This window comes from Pollicipes pollicipes, unplaced genomic scaffold (assembly GCF_011947565.3).
Source record: "Pollicipes pollicipes isolate AB1234 unplaced genomic scaffold, Ppol_2.1 Scaffold_3447;HRSCAF=4054_pilon_pilon_pilon, whole genome shotgun sequence".
NCBI lineage: Eukaryota > Metazoa > Arthropoda > Thecostraca > Pollicipedomorpha > Pollicipedidae > Pollicipes > Pollicipes pollicipes.
In genome coordinates this window covers 25,042,471-25,061,183 of record NW_023596297.1, presented here as the reverse complement: position 1 = coordinate 25,061,183, position 18,713 = coordinate 25,042,471, and the positions used below count along the sequence as shown (strand labels likewise).

General features: G+C 48.4%; 1 protein-coding gene across 1 annotated transcript in view; it reads left to right on the top strand.

Annotated features, from left to right (window-relative positions):
* Window positions 1-7,570: 7,570 nt before the first annotated feature.
* The window catches only part of LOC119092338 (lysosome membrane protein 2), a 67,262-nt gene continuing 56,119 nt past the window's right edge, over window positions 7,571-18,713 (top strand). Inside the window, exons 1-3 of the mRNA XM_037215303.1 lie at window positions 7,571-7,688; window positions 12,525-12,616; window positions 14,052-14,212. Of these exons, the coding sequence (XP_037071198.1) occupies window positions 7,571-7,688; window positions 12,525-12,616; window positions 14,052-14,212 (371 nt within the window). The remainder of the gene's footprint in view (window positions 7,689-12,524; window positions 12,617-14,051; window positions 14,213-18,713) is intronic.

The following is an 18,713-nucleotide window of genomic DNA, read 5'->3' as shown; positions in this document are numbered from 1 at the left end:
CACGTGGTGGTGCATGACATCAACGTGTGTGGTGTGCGAATACCGTTTTTTGTGATTATGCGCATGCCTCCTCAGGAGTCCTTTGTTGGTTGCTGGTTCCAAGTCGTTCAGAAGTCAGCCGAATCGAACTGAGCCTAAGTCGAGACGGATCGGTTTGGTCAGTCTCCTGCTATGACAGATCAGTGACCTCAGACCCGTCTTAGAGGCATGCTTTCTGCACACTGTGTATAGCTTGTTTCGGAGGCACAAATCCCAGAGGCAAACAAGGGCAAAACTGGCAGAAAAGACGTCACTGCTTTGGTCAACGAGAACCTTGAACTTAACCGTGCGTGTTGCGCGCCGCCGTGTTAATTCTTGATTCAATGATTACAACTGTCCCGAGTGTGCTGAATTAAATATGTCTTGTACAGTGTACTTTGTGTGTCTTCGCTCACCAAAAAAGACGATGGCACCCTTGCATTTGCACAAAATCTGTATAAATGTTTTTGCTGTAATGTGCACGACCGCAAAAAATGCAACTAAAATGCCCGCTCGCTTGAGTACTACAAAAACAGCAAAAACATATGGCTTCCTGGCATATATTGCAACTGCCAGGTATGTCCCATCGAATGGTGAATGTTTGGGGATAATCGGAGCAACAGGCTCTGAATGAGTACAAGTAAGTAAGAATTTTGGATTTTGGGAAATTTGACGACTTTTGACCTGACCTAGCGTCACCGAATTTTAAAGCACAGAGGGGAATCAGTTATGGTGCCTCCAATGGTTAATACTTCACAGTGATCGGTGCAGTAGGCTCTGAAATCTGAGTTGTCCGCATTTGCATGTAAAGTTTTCTTTTCGCGCATTCGCGGTGTTTGGTCTCATGTCGGGTCTTGATATTGCCTCCCCATGTCTAACCTCATTGAACGGATTCGACTGGTGAAGGTTTAAAGGCAATTGGACCAGCCGTTTCCGAGAACGTGTGTGCCTGCTTCATATGCCGTTTTTGAGACTGTGACAACTTATTTACTCATAGTGTTCCGTTTGGCAACCTGGCGACGGCCGAGCAGGTGCAGGTGAGCTCCCTCTCTTATGTAAGGCACTCCATCAATCGTATAAAAAATGTAGGAGTTAGGCAAGATAGCCCGTTCCTTTCGCCGCTGGATGACTGTGCTCTCTTTTAAATTCTCTACTTGAAAAAAAATTTCTCCTTGAAAAGGCGCATCCAACTTTTTTGATAAGTGAACCCTTGCAGTAGTTAAAGTGTACTAAACGCACCCATTTCAAGCCCCCTTGGTCACCAAAGGCCCTTGTAAGCGCCGCATTTCGAAGAGCTGCCAGCTTCTTTCAAAAATGTTAAGGCTACAGCTGGAAGTTTGATATATTTAGACTGTCTGCAAAAGTGGGAAACAACATCGCACAAATGTCTCCGCGGCCTTGATTGAAGAAAAGCTGTGCTTAGATTTTACGTTCCATCACCATTTGATGGCGTTTATTTTTTGCGGATTTTTTTATCTCAACATTTATTACCGCGCGCGGAGAGGGCAAGAGTCTGCCTTCAGCAGCCATGTTTCGTGGCTGCCAGGTGGCACTGCAGCAGGTTTTTACGATGAAGCCATTATTCTATTGGTATGATGCCCTGACAGCGCGTTATGCAATATCGCTAGGTCGGCCGCAGCGGCGATTTGAGAACTTACGGCAGCCATTTAAAAATGCCTGCTGCCGTGTGCGGCGGATGAGCCCGCGTGCGCCTGACGGACCGGATGGTGCGGGCGATTTACACAGATACGTCGTCTAAATTGAAACATCCTTACATGTGTGCGGAGGCTGTGATCTTTCCGTGCGGGAGTTTTCGTGGGAGCAATATCCACCGGCAATGTAAATATCACATCGGCAGAAATTACATTTTGGTTTAGATCACCCCATAACAGCGCGGAGATGCTGGCGGCAGGCTTGCACATTGAATCATGGCCTTAGAGGGAGAACAATTATCATAATTAAGCTGAAAGATTGTGACTTGGTGTATTCGATGGGACCGGCATTGGATCGTCAGCTGCTAGCTAAACAACCCCGTCCGATTTTTAGTTGGATTTTTTGTCTGACGGTCCCCGACAGCGCAATGCTCAATGCTCTGCGGGCTGGCTGGAGGCCACATCGAATAGGTCAAGTCACAATTTCCCAGTCCCATTATACGTCTTTGTCTCGAGCCGCCGTATTATGACCATGACTGCATGTAGGTCGCCGTTAGCTCTGCGCCGTTAGGGGGTAATTTGAACAAAAAGGTTCATGTACGCCGATGCAAGATTTCCATTGCTCACTGAGAGTGCTCCCCTAATATCATCGCTACCGGCGGGGTTTCACCTACCGCGCAAAAGTAAACGTTTGAAACTCGACGCCGTAGCATAGCCAAGCTCACCTCCAGCCGGGTGGTCAGCACGCAGTGATACGCCGTCCGGGGATCGGCCGATAAAAAATTGAAGCGGGGTCGGACGAGTGTTTTACTGGCAGCTGATAGATACCAGTCCCATGGAATGCACCAAGTTACAACCTTCCACACTAACAACAAGCATTTTTCCGGACCGCCGTACTATGGCCATAGTTTTATGTACAGACAGGCCGCCGTCAGCCTTCGCTATCAAGAAGTGATTTGAAAAAGGTCCTGTCTGCCGATGCAAAATTTCTAAGTGCCAGCCGATAGTTAAACCGCAATAAGAGCGTTACAGCTATGTTGCAGGTCTACTGCGCACACCTCAAATTATTTAATCAGATAATGATACAATTATTATTTTCTGAAATTGGACGTCGCATCTGTGTAAATACCCCATCAGACGGCCCGTCATCATTGAGTGACGCGCTGTCGGGGGATCATCCTTAACAAGAAGAAACCAAAATCGGACGATTACGTCGTGCTGGAAGCGGGTTGTCCGATGCCACCCGTGTTAAAAAAACCAAGTCACAATCTTTCGTTTTAATTATAAATATATTCCCGGGTCGCGACAATATGTACATCACACTATGTGCAGGCAGGACGTCGTCAGCTGTACGCTGACGGGGGATGATTTGAACAAAAAAGGGACGTGTGCCGATACGATAGTTATATTGCTGACTACAAGTGCCACTACAAAAGCATCGTTACGGCAAGTTTGCACCTCCCGTGCATAAATAAATGTCTCCAAATAGACGTCGCATCTTTGCAAATCACTCCACAAACCCACCCGTCAGCACTGAGATACACGCTGTTATGGAATAGTCTGAGAAATTGAAATAAAAATCGGTTCAAAGTGTTATGCTGTCAGCCCATAGCCAAATACAATGCCAGTCCTAGTAGAACTAATACAATGCCAGCGAAACGTGCCAAATTAGAAGTATTTTTACCAGGCCGCCATATTATGGTCATGACTTTATGCGCGGGCAGGCCGCTGACAGCTAGTGGGACGTCAGCAGCGGGAGAACTTCAGCAGTTGTGGCACGTCAGCAGGAGGGGCATTTCAACAGTGATGGGACGTGAGCTGAGGTGGAATTGCCGTGCTCCTCACTGTCTTCGGCAACGCTAGAGAAAGGTGGCAGTAGTTGCCCTGTTGTTTTTTTCAGTTGATTACCCGAGCCCCCGTGCAGTGCAACACAAGCGTGATTTCCTGCACCTCAGGGCTCGTGCTGTCAAGCGGCTGGTTGCGGCCGAGTGACCGGGACTAGCACCGCTGCGGTGGTTGTGCTGGTCCGGTGTGAAACAACGGTGCCGGCATCAAGGTGATGCCGGCCCGGACTGACAGAAAGGGAAATGCGTCCAGAGAGGGAGGGATCACGAGGAGCGAGAAATCCTCCGTTGCCAGGTTGTAAGGTATATTGTCATTCTCAACACGGTTTCGCCTTATTTGTTTGGGCGTTTCGGCCCGTCCGGGCCATTTCACACCAAGAAGATATCTTTTTAATTCAGTGTAATTGTGTGCGTGAAAAATGTGTACGTTTATTGACTTCTACATAGCTTGAACCAAACCAGTAAGTCTGAGAAAGTTAAAGAGAACTTTAAGCAAGTGAGTATGGTCATCGCCAAGAACTCATTTTGCAAACAATTCGACATTCTGTCCACGACAATAGGCCTGCATATATTTACGTTGTTGTTGATGCTTGGTGTACTCAATAATAATTTGTTTAAACGAAAATGGATGACTGCATGGCTGAAATTGGCGACGAGAGTGATCTAAGTACTATGTGTAAGTGTAGTGTGTCCAATTCGTGTGTTCAATTCAAAACGGGCCAACGCTTTCTCTTCTAAACGGTCTTCGCGGTGTGCTGATGGTCAAGGGATAATATCGAGTCTGATACCATGAAGTTGTGCTCTGGTTGTATTGGTCTACTGTCGTGGCCAAAAAAGTTTTGTCAGCGTGCAAATATAATATTTCATATATGCGTCATCAATGCGGATTTCTATGATGTGAGGGACTGCCAAAGCTTTCCTGGCTAGTTCGTCAGCCCGCTCATTGTCCGTGACGCCTGCATGTCCTGGAATCCACAACAAATTGATGTTCATGCCCTGTGGGCGTAATATGTGATACAGATTGATGATGTTACCAAGGAGGTGGTGAGTGAAGCCCGGGTTGATAAGTGATTGTAAACCTGCCTTCGAATCCGAACAGGTCACTGTTGTCCTCGTTGTATGGGTGTGTTGTTACATTTGCTGTAACGCAGGAAGAAGAGCGAATAATTCAGAAAAAACTGAGGTGCCATCCGGTAACCAAAATTTTGACGGTAATATTCAGTGTAAATTACTGCACACCCGGTGAGGTTATTGGCCTTGGAGCCGTTGGTGTTAACAACACAGCTTTTTCGATTATTTGCAGATAGACGATTAAATGTCTGTTAAACACAAGTTGTTGTGAAAAAACGTTTGTAATCGTCAACAAAATGAGGGGTCAACTGCCATGATGGTATTGTTAAAGCAGGTGGCACGGAAGAAGGCGGTAACACAAGGTGAAGAGTGGTGCAGCTGACAATGTTGCGAGATGCTATGCTCATCCCTGATCGGCTTTCGGTCGGCCCTGTTTAGTGGTGGTAAATGTGAGGTAAGATATGTAAAGATTCAATCGCTGGGTGACTCGGATTTTGTTGCCCTTTTGTGATCCATCGCAATACTTGTTCCAGTCGTCGGAGGGCTACAGACATAATGTGGGTGTCAATCTCAAGAGATGAAATTGGAGAAGTGCGCAATACTCCTTGTTCAATTAGCAAAAACGTGTTTTGTATGGTGGATAGAGGTTGAAGAGCGTGTTGGTTTCCTCCCGCGCATACCACGGAGCCGTATTCGATGACGGGGAGATTTAAGTATTTATACGGAAGTAAAAGCGTTTGGCGGCCCGCCCCGTACCGTGACAGGGACATACATTAAAAGACAAGATTTTGTACATCTGGAGCAAACACGTCTCACGTGCTTTCGTCTCGATAATATTGGGTCATGCACAACGCCGAGAAATTTGAAAGACGAAACGAAAGGAATGTAATGTCTACCTAATCGGAGCCGAAAATAAGGAGTGTCACGCAATTTTTTTTGCTGAAAATCATAACAGCAGATCTGGGGGCGGAGATGCGGAACCCGTAACACGCTAGTCACTGCTGCACCTTGTTTAGGGTGGTTTGGAACCGTGGCAGCGACTGGTCAAACTCTGCGTCGGAGCACCAGATTGTGCTATCGTCCGCAAAAAGTAAAGAGGAAATGTCCGGTGGTAATGGGTCAGATAAACCGTTATCATGAAATTACAGAGAATCGGTGAGATGCAGCTCCCCTCTGTGAGTCTGTTATCTAGATGGTGAGTGCCAGAAAGGGCGGAGCTGCATCTTATACGAAATGGCCCGGTGCCAGAAAGAAGTCCAATGAGGTGATGAGCTAAATGGCCCTACACCTGGATGTTGAATAGAATTGCAGGTTTAAAGGCAGGTTTAAAGAAAACAAACTTAAGACACATCCATTTATCAATCAACACAATATATGCATACAATGCGTAGCAACGCATGCTTCAGCCACCTAGCGGTGGCCCGCATGTCGCAGTGTTGACCTCGCGCCGCTACACCACCCCCTCCCCAGACGCGTCACCGTCCGAAGGTGACATGCAGAGCGTCGTACCGCACCGGGGAACCACTTGGCGGCCGTATCCCGTACGGACGGCCGGACGAGCTAAGTCCTCGAAACCGCCCTCGTTCGGCGGGAGCGCTAGGTTTCCACGCGCGGTGGCGGCCGGCGTTCGTGGATCTCCGACCGCGTCTCGCACCGCGTGGGCGCGCGGGGTAGCGGCCCGCGTTGGCCGCTCTGGCGCCGGGAACAGCAGCAGCCGTGGGCCACCCACTAGGTCCGCGCCAGCGGCAGACTGGCGAGAGGTCCGGGTGACGTGGCGTGGCTGGGTGGTGGATACAGAAAAGCATGTTTGATGCGGTCCACGACGACAACTTCCTCTTTGTTCTTGCTCCAGATGGGGATTGTTTTCGACGACCGGCTGCTCACTAGGAATGGGCCGTCGTAGGGCGGCTCTGGTGGTGTGCGGGAGGCGTCTCGCCGGACGAAAACATGGGTGGGGTTTGAGAAGTCTTTGAGAGCGAAGGTTGCCATCGGTGGCTGCTGGCGTGGCTGCACCGGGCGGAGTTGCCGCATGGCTCGCCGGAGGATGTCGACGTGGGACGCCGTGTGCAGCGGCGCCGTGCACGGCGGGTGGCTTAAAAAATTATCCTGGGAGCCGGGACGGCGTGCCGTACACGAGCTCCGCAGACGTGCAGCCCAAGTCCTCATTAAGAGAGTGAACACACGCCGACCAGAACCAGTGGCAGGAGATCGATCCAGCGAGATGCCGCGTCTGCCGCCTGTGGAGCGGCCTTTAGCTGTCAGCGGAACCTCTCCACCATGCCGCTGCTCTCTGTATGGTACTGGGTAGTGCGATGCCTGGTGCAGCCAAACAGAGCCGATAAGCGTCGCCAGAGAACAGGCATAAACTGGGCACTGCGGTCAGTGGTGACCTGTGCCGACACTCCAAACCGAGCCACCCAGCCGACGACGAAGGCGCGGGCGATCGTGACCGCCCGGATGTCCGCCACAGGAATGGCTTCCACCCAGCGGGTGGACCGGTCGACGCACGTCAGTAGGTACGTGTGACCGTCCGACGGGGGAAGTGGGCCGACAACGTCGATGTGGACGGCGCCAAATCGAGCGTCGGGCGACAAGAATGAGTGCCAATGAGTGCAATGAGGTGGTGATCTCGCGGTATGGTGACACGTTGGGGCGTACATACACGGCATTAACATATCTGGTCACACGGACTCAAATGATTACATGCCACATGACCTAGAAAAGGCGCGAATGAACAAGACGCAAGGTGCTTTAGGTATAGGATCAAAGTGTTGGATCAAGCGCTAAATTCTACGGTGCCAGGGCACGCACCACCTGAGTCGCACCGGCGCGGCGCGATTCAGGTGGTGCGGCGTTGATAAGTCGCCTGTGTCGGCGTTGGCGGCAGCAGTCGGAGCGCACCGCCGGCCCGCTTACAAAAACGACACTCGATCTTATATCAGGTGGAGTGGCTGGGCGGGTCGTGGGCCCACTCCGTCTCCGGACATGGCGCGCGACGGTCACGGAGGCTGGCTAGCCGTGCCGACGTACGAGCTGGCCGGCGGCCGGCCGGTCGTCGCTCGTCGAGCGCGCCTCGCCCTCTGCTGCCGCACCTGCTGCCCAGGTCAGAGACGGCCACCGCCTGCGGCGCGTGCTGCTGGACGACTCGAGTCGGCGCCGTGTGAGCCGGGTGGCCGGCGGATGGCTGGCGTCAGCGTCTGCAGCACCCGGACGGAGGGGGGGGGGGGGGGGGGCAGCGGCCGGCTAAATTTCCGACCTGTTCAGCATCCATGATCGGGTGGCCCCTATCTGCCATGGCCCGATCTGATGAGCCCTAATGATCGGGTGGAGACCACCGGCCGTGGCCCCAATCTGTTCATTCTCCATCCTAGGTTGAGACTGCTGACGGTGGCTCAGATCTGCTTAGCCTTCTGGACAAGTCGGGACTCGGCCTGAATGTGGCGAACCCCTTCAGTTGTTTGTTTTTTTGTTTTGTTTTTGTTTGGCACGAGCCGTGTCGCTGGCCCCTGTTGGCCTGTGTCCGGCGCTCCCTGCCTTCCGTTGGTGTCTCTTTGCCGATCGTGCTCTCGGACGGACCGGATGCGAGGGCATCACATACGCGTCTCCGAAGCATCTTTGGTGCGCTGATGGCAGTTGCTCCATTCAGCTGGTGCCGCTGGGGCCGTGTCTGTTTTTTCTCTAACCATGCCTGAAGTTTGAAGCCTAAATTTTGTTTTTCTGAAGCTTCCGTCGTTGAGAAATTCATCCTGTACAGTCCCTTCAAATCGTTTATGGATTGGTGTATCATGTAGGGCACGCAAGTGGCAAACATGTTCATTAAACATGGTCTCATCCTCTCTTGCCAGAAATTATTTCCTGAGGACATAGTAAGCGCGGCGTCCCTTCGCGCGGTCGCCTTCCTCACGGACTACCGCACGTCTACCGCCTGCCTCTACCTCACCGCTGTCTGCCCACGCTCTCCGTGCTTGCTGTCCCACACTTCCGCCTTCTCGACTCCGCCATCCCACACCATGTCGGATACCGTCTGTCCCTCCGCAACTTCTTTACTCTCCGCTGTGCTCCAGCTTATCATCCTCTCGCTGGTTTCTCCCTATGCCGATATATGTATATATATGTTTTCTATGTTTACATGCTATCCACGGATATATATATATATATATATGTATATATGTGTATGTATATATAGGTGTATGTGGGCAGAAAATTGCTCTCTATACAAGCGTTGCTAAAGACCTGGGCGTACAGAACTTAAATAAGCTTTTACTCCACGTCCTTTAGTTTTATGATTATGGTTGCCTGCTCATTGAGACTGAAAAGTAACTCGCCGATGCTTGGCATCTATCGATTGCACTTATGTTTCGGAATAACGTATTCCATTTTCAAAGGTACACACATACAACATACGAGTGACGAATAAGTGATAACATGTTACAGTTGGGTATAACCAGTAAGGCATAACAATTAGGTATCATCAAAGTTAAGTTCGATGGTCAAATTGTACAGAGTCCAAATTAGGTGGCTGCCATTTCTTTAGAAGCATAAGAATTCAAGCTGCAGAACGCTTGCTAAATAGTCAGATATACCATCTACGGATGGCATCGATCGTCCCTAAATGAGATGAAGGGTGACTTATTCTTCGGAGAAAGACCAGGGGAACGGATATATATTTCCATGGTCCTGGTTTTTCCCCGAGGAATAATGCTGCTACTTCTGTCTTATCTATGGGAATAATGATCCTCGCAAATACACTGAACAACTCGTTTCTGGCAAGGTCGTCTCGGGTGAGGTTCCGGCCGTGTTCTTTTCGCACGTGCTCTCTTCGAGCATCGTTAGCCAAGCGCATTGTGAACCGTATTGAAAGTATGGTGATAATGACACCAACGTAAGTCGATTGCTTTAGGAGCCTGCAATCTCCCATGTCACAGAGAAATTGGTAAACGGCGTTGATTTGCTTCAAGGGGTCAGAGTTGGCTGTGAGGTTATTTTTCACGATGGGTTGAGTGACCTTTCTGTTTTCGTAGTAGGAGGTGAGTGTTATCTTGTCCTGGCTGATTGGCTTGACGTTTTCAGGTATGATTTTCTTGAGTATAGGCTCGTCTGTCTCATGCCTTTAAACATTTGATTCTGACATAAAAGCTTGATTGGATTAAGTTGATGTTTGATGGCGTCAGTTTTCGTCTGGTATCATGACGTAAAGCTGCTGGTCTCATAGTCGATAACACTGTTTGATTCGTCATTGTTTACTAGGATTCGCTGGATGCGGTGCAGTTCGCTGTGTAGTTGCGTCCAATCAGAGCAGAGTTTGCAGGCTTTTCGGAGGTAGGAGCGCACTACACTGGTCTTGTACCGGTCAGGGTGCTGGCTTTTGGCACTGAGGCATCGTCCAGCATCTGTTCGTCTTTTGTGCACTGTTGTCACGAATCGTTGTTGGTCAGCAGAGATGTTTATATCTAAAAATGGAATGCCGTTATTGACGCTTAGTTCGTATGTGAATCGATGGACCGAAGCTTGTTCCATTGCATTTTTTGGTTCGATCAGATGGCTTTCGTCGCGAATGTCCACGAAAATGTGATCGACATATCGTGCGTGAAGTGCAAGACGGAGGGTGCATTTCTAAGGGCTTTTTTCCACGTGGCACATGAAGGCGTTGGCAAAAAGCGGTCCTAGGGCACCCCATGGCCACTTCATTCTATCGTCTGTTGATTTTGCCGTCTGGTGCATGAAATGGTATCTTTGTCGTACATGCTTGAAGGAGATTTTCCAGAAGGGAGGGACTGCGTTTAGGAGTAGGGATGGTTGGGTGGCGATAGGTGTTTTTAAGTAGGATTTGTATCGTCCCTTCCACCGGAACGTTGGTAAAAAAAAATCCAAACGTCTAGTGATGCTAGTAAGCCAGACGGTTCGTGCTTTTTAGGATGTCCGAGAACTCGTCCGCTGGCTTCAGGCCATACTTCATAGGAGTGTACGGTGCAATGAAGTAGTTGAGTTGCTTGGCCAGTTGGTATGTTGGCGTTGGGCATTGTCAAATGATCGGGCGCAGCGGGTTTCCTGTTTTGGGAATTTTAACATTGCCATTGGCGTAGCCGGGGTGGTATTCACCTATAACCGTCTGGATATGAACGCCATCCCTGTCAGCACTGGCGCGGTCGATCAGTTTGCTTGCTTTGGTTTTCAAAAGCTATAGTTATAGACAGACGTCTGACATTATAAGACAGACGAGCGTATATTCAAGAAAATAATAGCTGAAAACGTCAAGCCAGTCAGCAAGGACGACAAAATAACAATCACCATCTGCTACAAGAAAAGAAAGAGCACGCAACCCGTCGTGAACAATAGCCTCACAGCCAACTCTGGCCCCTTGAAACAAATCAACGTCGTTTACCAATTTCGTTGTGACATAGGAGATGGCAGGCTCCTAAAGCAATCGACTTACGTTGGTATGACTACCACCACACTTTCAAGGCGACTGACAATGCACTTGGCTGACGGGACTCCAAAGAGAGCACGTGCGAAAAGAACACGGCCGGAACCTCACCCGAGACGACCTTACTAGAAACACTACCATCATAGCATCGCCATCAAACTGGATGAAGCTTTATGTTCTGGAGGCTGTCACGATCAAAGCGTCATCGCCAGAACTACAGGCAAACTAACCCCTTAGTCACCCTTCACCTCATTTAGGGACGATCGGTACTATGCGTAGATGGTACATCTTACTATTTAGCTCGTGTTTTACCGCTTGAATTCTTATGCCCCTTAAAAATGTCAGCCACCTAATTTAGACTCCATATAATTTGACAATCGAACTTAACTTGATGACGCCTAATTGTTATACCTTGCTGACTTTAGCCAACTGTGATATGTTATCACATATCTGTCGCGTATATGGCGTATACGTGTGCTTTGAAAATTGAACATGTAATTCTAAGACGTCAGTACAATCAATAGATGCTAAATATCGGAGAGTTGCCTTTTAGTCTCAGTGATAAGCCGACAAAATAATAAAAAACTAGAGCAAATGAAGAAAAAGGTTATAAAATGTACCTGCGCCAAGGTCTGTAACAACACACAGTTTGTGTACAATGTATATATATACATACATACATAAATATATATATACATATATATATATATATATATATATATATATATATATATATATATATATATACATTGTGGGTCTTACATCACAACTAAGTTTCAAGTCTGAGCCGACGTTTACCCATGCTCTTACAGTAGGGGGTACTGAAAACACATTTGCGTGCACACTATAACGTCCACTCACCAGAAATACGTTAGTCATGGACACTAACATACTTGCGCGTACCACCGATCATAGACGCCTTACAACGCTTGAAACATTGTTCATCGCAGACAGGGCACCACCATCAGCGTGCAATACCAACAACTCACACAACTACCATTCTACAACGTGGGACTAACAGGATATGCGCACTTTCCCGTTACGCAAACCCTTAACCAATAAGGTATAAAACAAAACCTGCTCCCGAAATATTCATATTCACACATATGTATAAACATACATAAAGTCTCACTACCCTCCCAACTTGGTGCCTCTAGCTCTATTAGATTTTGAGACCTTAATCTGGTCAAACAGGGGCTCAACCCGCTCCGACCCGCGAGCGTGTTGCATTCAACCAGTCGCCGGGGGCTTATTACCTTAGCTCCGATTCGCCGTTTTCATAATGCCGACTGGTAGGGGGGGGGGGGGGAGAGTTCTATGCTATCTCCCTATCAGGGTGAGGATTAATTTCCGTCCCCGTCCTTTCCCCATGGGCAGAGACGTGTCCCCGCTCTCACCGTCGAGTCGCATGACATCACGGGCCCACGTTTGTGTTCTGCCTGTGTTCTGTTGCCCCTGGGTGATGCGCACCTCTGTTCCTGGTCACGTGTCTCTGACGAATTCGCTGTGTTTCAGGCTGCGCGCTGGTCACCGGCCTTCTGCTCCTCGTCGTCTGTTTGCTCGCAGTGATATTTATGCAGGCGTATGTGGAAGCCTATGTCAATAAGGTGAGCTCAGAGATCTTCGTATGTCAGGGCATCGCCCCTCGGAAGCAGCGGGCAATGAACGGGCAGAGTCGTGCTTGCTTGGGTCAAGTACCCACGATAAAGATACTGAATGTCTGCTAAGTAACGTTGTGCTGCAATACGCAAACATATCCAGATCATTGTCCAAATGAAAAAAAATGTGTCATCGTGCCTGCCGCGCCAACATGTCATATATCAGTGAAAGGTGCCGCATCGGCTGACAAATACACGTGGCACCTCCTCACACTTCACAGTGCCTTGCATTTCGCTGAGAGGAGAGTTAGCCTAGTTATTGTTCCCTGTTGGCTGTCGACAGTCCTTTGAGTATGGTCGAACGACATTGCTGGTACAATGAAATGCTCAAATCAAGAGGACGAGGAGTACAAGCACGAGGGGAGGGGGCACGAGGACTCCATTACATGACTCCATTAAGCCCCGAGGGATCTGAAGGGACTCTCAGGACCGGAGACCAGCCAGATCATGCGAGAACAAGGCCGGTGTTTGCGATTTACACTGTTTAAGATCCCTGGAACAATGAGATACCCCTGCATCTGTAAGGAACCTGCAGTGCTCAACATGGTGTCCTATGTTGGCAGGGGGCCCAAGTCGACTAGGGGCATATTTGTTCAACAGGGACAGGGACAGGGTCATTAATGTAAAAGGGCTTCTTGCTTTCAACGGGGTTCGATGACAATGAAACGAGACATGGAAGCTTACGACACAAGAGTTCAGAATAATACCATAGAAGGACGTCCTGCGCCCGATGTATCCATAAAAGCCTCCCGTAAAAACTGCTGCAATGATTTGTTTATTTGTTGATTCGCTTATTTTCTTTATCGCAAGCGGAGCATCACTCCACTAGTAGGTGAAGTTGTTTCAATAAAATGCAATAAACACACAAGCACACACACAGTAGTAGCAGCATAGTCAAATGGTAACATCTCAAAGCTAAGTGAAGATGCTACAAAGTTAAAACATGCTTGATCACTCGAACTCTAAAAATGCAAAACTGTCACAAAAATATTCACGCTACCGTTGCTCGCTAAGAAAGTGCTTCTAACGACTGGCAGTCTGCAAAACAGACCGCTTCGTACTGTTCCCAAAGGAGCGCGAGTCGCAGCGAACAGAGTTCGGGTGCGGATCGAGGCGGCGCGAGCAAGGGGAAACAGCTTAACAAGATTTGAGGGGCACAAGACACACAAGATTGATAGCGCGCTCTGTGACAATTCACGATTCTCGTGCGATTCTCCGTTGGCCACGTGACAATGACTTCACAATTTGCTATGAGTTGAAGGTCCAATACCATAAGAGGTGCTCGTCGGCACGTGATCTGTGTGCCAAACAATATCCAAGGGCGCATAATCTGGAGAAGCTTACTTGCAAGTGTCTATTGCATTGCTCATGTGACATGTTACAGATGCTCGCATTCAGTGAAGACTCGCCCACTTTCCAATCGTGGAAGAAGTCGCCAATACCGATCAAACAAAACGTGTACTTTTTCAACCTCACCAACAAGGAGGAGTTCTTGAACGGCTTGGCCAAGCCAAGGGTGCAGCAGGTCGGGCCGTACGTCATTGGGTAAGTACGAAATGAGCATGGACTGTAGCGGAACACGAGTCCATGCATGCAACCTCTCAATGCCGTTTGGATCAACTTTTCTAGTTAGTTTTTGTTTTTATTTCCGACCACTTCACGAGACATTGCTTGAAACGCAGCTGTCAGGTACACGATACAAAACCAAAATGCATAAAGGTGACACAAAATGAAATGAATGAAAATAAAACAAAATGGGTGCTACACGTGCACGGAAAGACAATCGAAATTGGTAATAATACCTATAATTGATATTGTACACAACATTAGTGTCATACGCAATGTCACATCGTCACGCATCTCGTCGTCTGTGGAAAATGCCGTGGCTCAATACGATTCCTGTTGTCGAATCTCCGAGAAGTTCCGAGGCACTCCTGCTTCGGAGCTGGAGCAGCCGTTGGCAGACCAGTGGCGGTTCGCACGGCCTGAGGACCCGCGCTGGCCCGCGGCGTGACTGGACGCGACGTCATGCGATCGTACACGTGCTGGGAGGGTCAGTCCGACCCGGCACTACGCAGACCGTAGCAGCCATGCGTGAGGAAATCTTGGACAAATGGGGGCAGGTCTGCACCGCGCATGGTGTGTGCGGCTGTGCTGTCCGTATACGATCACGCACGCATGTCAGAGGTACTGCCGGCCTGGACCAGACTCCTGCTTCGCCGACAAGTGATCGACAACCAGCTGAATAACGAATTTCATAGGTAGGGGGTGAGCAGTCTCCAAGCTGCTTCGAATGTGGACGAATTCCGCGGGCAGGCTGGTGGTAAACAACGGAGCAGCTGCACACACTACCAAAGGAGGCAGCTCGGAATGCAAAAAACCGGGCGACACGACACATGTGCCGTGTTGAAATCAATAACACATGAACAACTGAATATACTACAGGTCAAAACAAACATCGGCTTCATCGCGTTCAAAAAGGCTACAGAGACCATTTTTCATTGACAGAAGTTGTGAACGATTCGGGAGAGGATGAATCTGACCGATATAATCTCAGCATAACCAAAGGTGCACACTATACCACCTATTGTAGCTTGCGCCAATTGAGTCTACTCTCTTGATCTCTCCCTCTCTCTCCCTCCTCTTTCTCTCTCTCTCCCTCTGTCTCCTCTCTCCCCCCTCTCCCTCCTGTCTCCTCTCTCTCTCTCCGTCTCTCTCTTCTCTCTCTCTCTCTCTCCTCTATCTCTTCTCTCCCTCTCCTCTTCTCTCTGTCTCTCATCTCTCGTCTCTCTCTCTCTCTCTCCTCCTCCCTCCTCTCTCTTCTCTCTCTCCCTCCTCGCTCTCTCACTCTCTCTCTCTCTCTCTCTCCTCCCTCCGCTCTCTCGCTCTCTCTTTCTCCTCTCCTCTCTCTCTCTCTCTCTCTCTCTCTCTCTCTTCCCGCATAAAGCCATCTATAGGGGTGAGAAAGTGAAACAAGTGAAAAGTGAACTAGTGAGCAAGAGAACAAGTAAACAAACAAGCCCTTTTCCTTGGCGGAATGTCTGTCAATTTGGAACGGCGTAAATCGTCATCTAGAGCCAAATCTCCCAGAAACCGTTGTCATTTACATCTAAAAGCGATGAACCACACAAAACGAAAGCGGGCCAGTGGGCTTAAGGCCGGTGAGCACGTCAGTTCGGCTCAAACCTAAGACATCACATGTGCAGATAAAGACGAGAACACGTTTGGTCAGCGGCCGTATCGCAACCATAATTACGCTATTTCACGACATACTGGTGCAATATCAGTGATGGAGAAAAAGCCCTTGCATGGTTAAATCCATCCATAAAAAACACTCTCCATTGCTATCAGTTATAAAATTTTATGTTACGAACTGCATTATCTCAGGTTAAGAATTGCTATGTTGCGTCATATCACCTCCATTTTTCTATGCCTTTAACTGCAAAGTCTGAAACGAGATTTCATAGCCTCCCACCATGCCTAAAATATTCAAATTTCTAGCATTCTCAACCCCATCCAGAACCACCAACCAGACATACAACAATGAATACCTATTTCATGGCCTGGTGTACGTGGATGGCGGGTTAATGTCTGCGTAATGAGCCGCGCTGAGCGAGATTGGTTTAATATTTTGCATTTCGGGCGCCGTGCTTATTTCGTTATATGACTAACTTGTTTAATCTTTAATGCCATTATATTTTAGTACAGCAAATGAAACAACATAGGACCTTTTTAAGTGGAATTTGGACGGCGTGCATATCATATCTACCCATAGTATTTGTCCTCTAACCTGTTCTGAATATTATCGCGTATAGCAATCAAATATTCCAGTTATTGAGCTAGAACCTTATCACTGCATGTCACAAACTTGCGAATAAAAATAGAGCAAGGCTTAAACTACTTCTTGCAAAATGCAAGAAGTGTCATTAATGCTCTGCATCTCAACAGAGCGTGCGGCGCCAGTACCTCGCCGCAACGGCGGTGGACCGGTGGACCGATCAGTGGAGGGTCACTCTCTCGATCACTGGGACTGTCCAATGTGCGGCGCAGGAGCGGCTAGATATGTGACACAGGAGGGGCCGCGTGTCCAAGACAGGGACGGCCGTCGGGCACAGAAGACGCCTCGTGCCCGACACATGACAGACCATGTGTCCGACAGACCATGTGTCCGACAGACCATGTGTCCGACACAGGAGCAGCCGTCCAGCACTGAGCCGGCCGTGTTCCCGGCGCAGGGATGGTCGCGTGTCTTTTCGCTCACCCTTCTTTTCTTATTTTTGCTTTATCTTGCATCCTTGCAACGCCTCACTTATCAGCGGCTACATGCACCAGCTATGAACGAGCTTAAAGGGAGTGTCCTGCCTTTGGGATAAGTCTTAAAAAGTATACTCTAGTGAAGCAACGAGCCCGGTTAGTCTAATACTAGCACCGGATAGTGCAGCACTGCCAGGACATAAGGATATCAATTTTAATTATTTTCAAGTCCAAATTACGCTGTCGACGCCTTATAACATCACTATGCGTCTTCCCTGCGGATAACGCGACCGCCGTGGCACCTCCAACAGTGCGAACAAAAGTACGTTTGTGATTGTGAACGGGCAAGGGCCTGTTGCCCATAAGTTGGTTGCTTTAAGTTTGATCAAGTGCGTCACGTGGATCATGTAATATTCTTATTCCCAGAACCGAAGTGGGCCTAAAAAAGCGCCCCTGTAGTGAATGGCATAAGGAGGAAATAAAAGCCAAAGTACAATGTTTCTGTTAGCTCGCTGGATAACAGTTTTATGTTCGCGAATCTTTTAATCTTAACAGTCTTCCAAGCTTTCTGTTTTTACACAGGCATGTTTACAAATTAGTGTGTTGCAAACATTACAGAACACTTTGAAAAGAGCAAAACAAATACGATGTATTTCTGCCATAGTGGTGAGCATAGAGTTCCCTGAAATTCCTCTCGCGGAAGCGGCTACTGCAAATTGAAATTCTGAGTTATTCAGAACGCTGTCGAGAAAACTTGCAATGCTGATCAAATCGCACGCATATAATCTATCAATAAGTAAAAAGTACAAAACGGTGGTATGCCTCTTTTCACAATTGTTTAACTGCATCTATCAAAATGGTCTTTTGCCCTTTCGTGACCTTTGGTGACATTACATTTAGTCTAAGGCACACAAATTTGGGTGTTAATGCTTCATAATTTGACAATATCTTTGCAACGGTATCTTTGTTTTTCTCGCACGTCTTGAAGTGAGAGATTCCGGGGAAAGTCAACTCCCCTCCCCCCTCGCCCTTCAGGGCGCGGTTGTCTTAGACCCTTCTGCCGGGCGAAGGCTAAGTTATTGGATACCCAGTCATACTTACGCAATAGCTCGTACTTTTCAGTGCAAAACCCGAAGTATGGAACACCCCCTACAAGATGCAAGGCGTCGTATTTGCCCCTATTGATACGTTTGAAGTGTTAGTATGAAATTTCCAGTGACGACACCGGCACAACAGAAATGGATTATGCCAAGAACTTGTTTTGAAAACATGGGGGCACTGTAGTAAGCCGAACCCGCTCAGTCGAGGACCATGCATATCAGTGTCCGGTGTAAATTAAACCGTGTTCAGCAATCCACGACACACGTCACATGAGATTTAAAGGGAATATTTCACATTTGAAGGGATTGATGCAAACATCGGAAATGGTGGAATAAGCTCACTTATAACCTTTTGGTATGCTTTTTAAGTGGAAAAGACTGCTCTAGACTGCGCAACTTTCTGTCTAGTAAATATGCTCTTCAATGCGTCATGGTTTCGCTACGTCATCGTACCTTGCACGGCATTAATTGAGAGCCAATTGATGGCCGTTATATCCATAACTCATACTCACAAACGCCAGCTATGAACGCCTCAACAATGCTATTTTTCTTGGCCTCGCTCGCCGCGTGGGTCATGAACTGGCAGAATTTGAGTGACGTTATTACGTCAAATGCCGGGGTGACTTTGAAATACTCTCCCCGGTATACCTCTCTCCATTTTCGCGGGCATGTAGCTCAGAAACTAGAGGGGC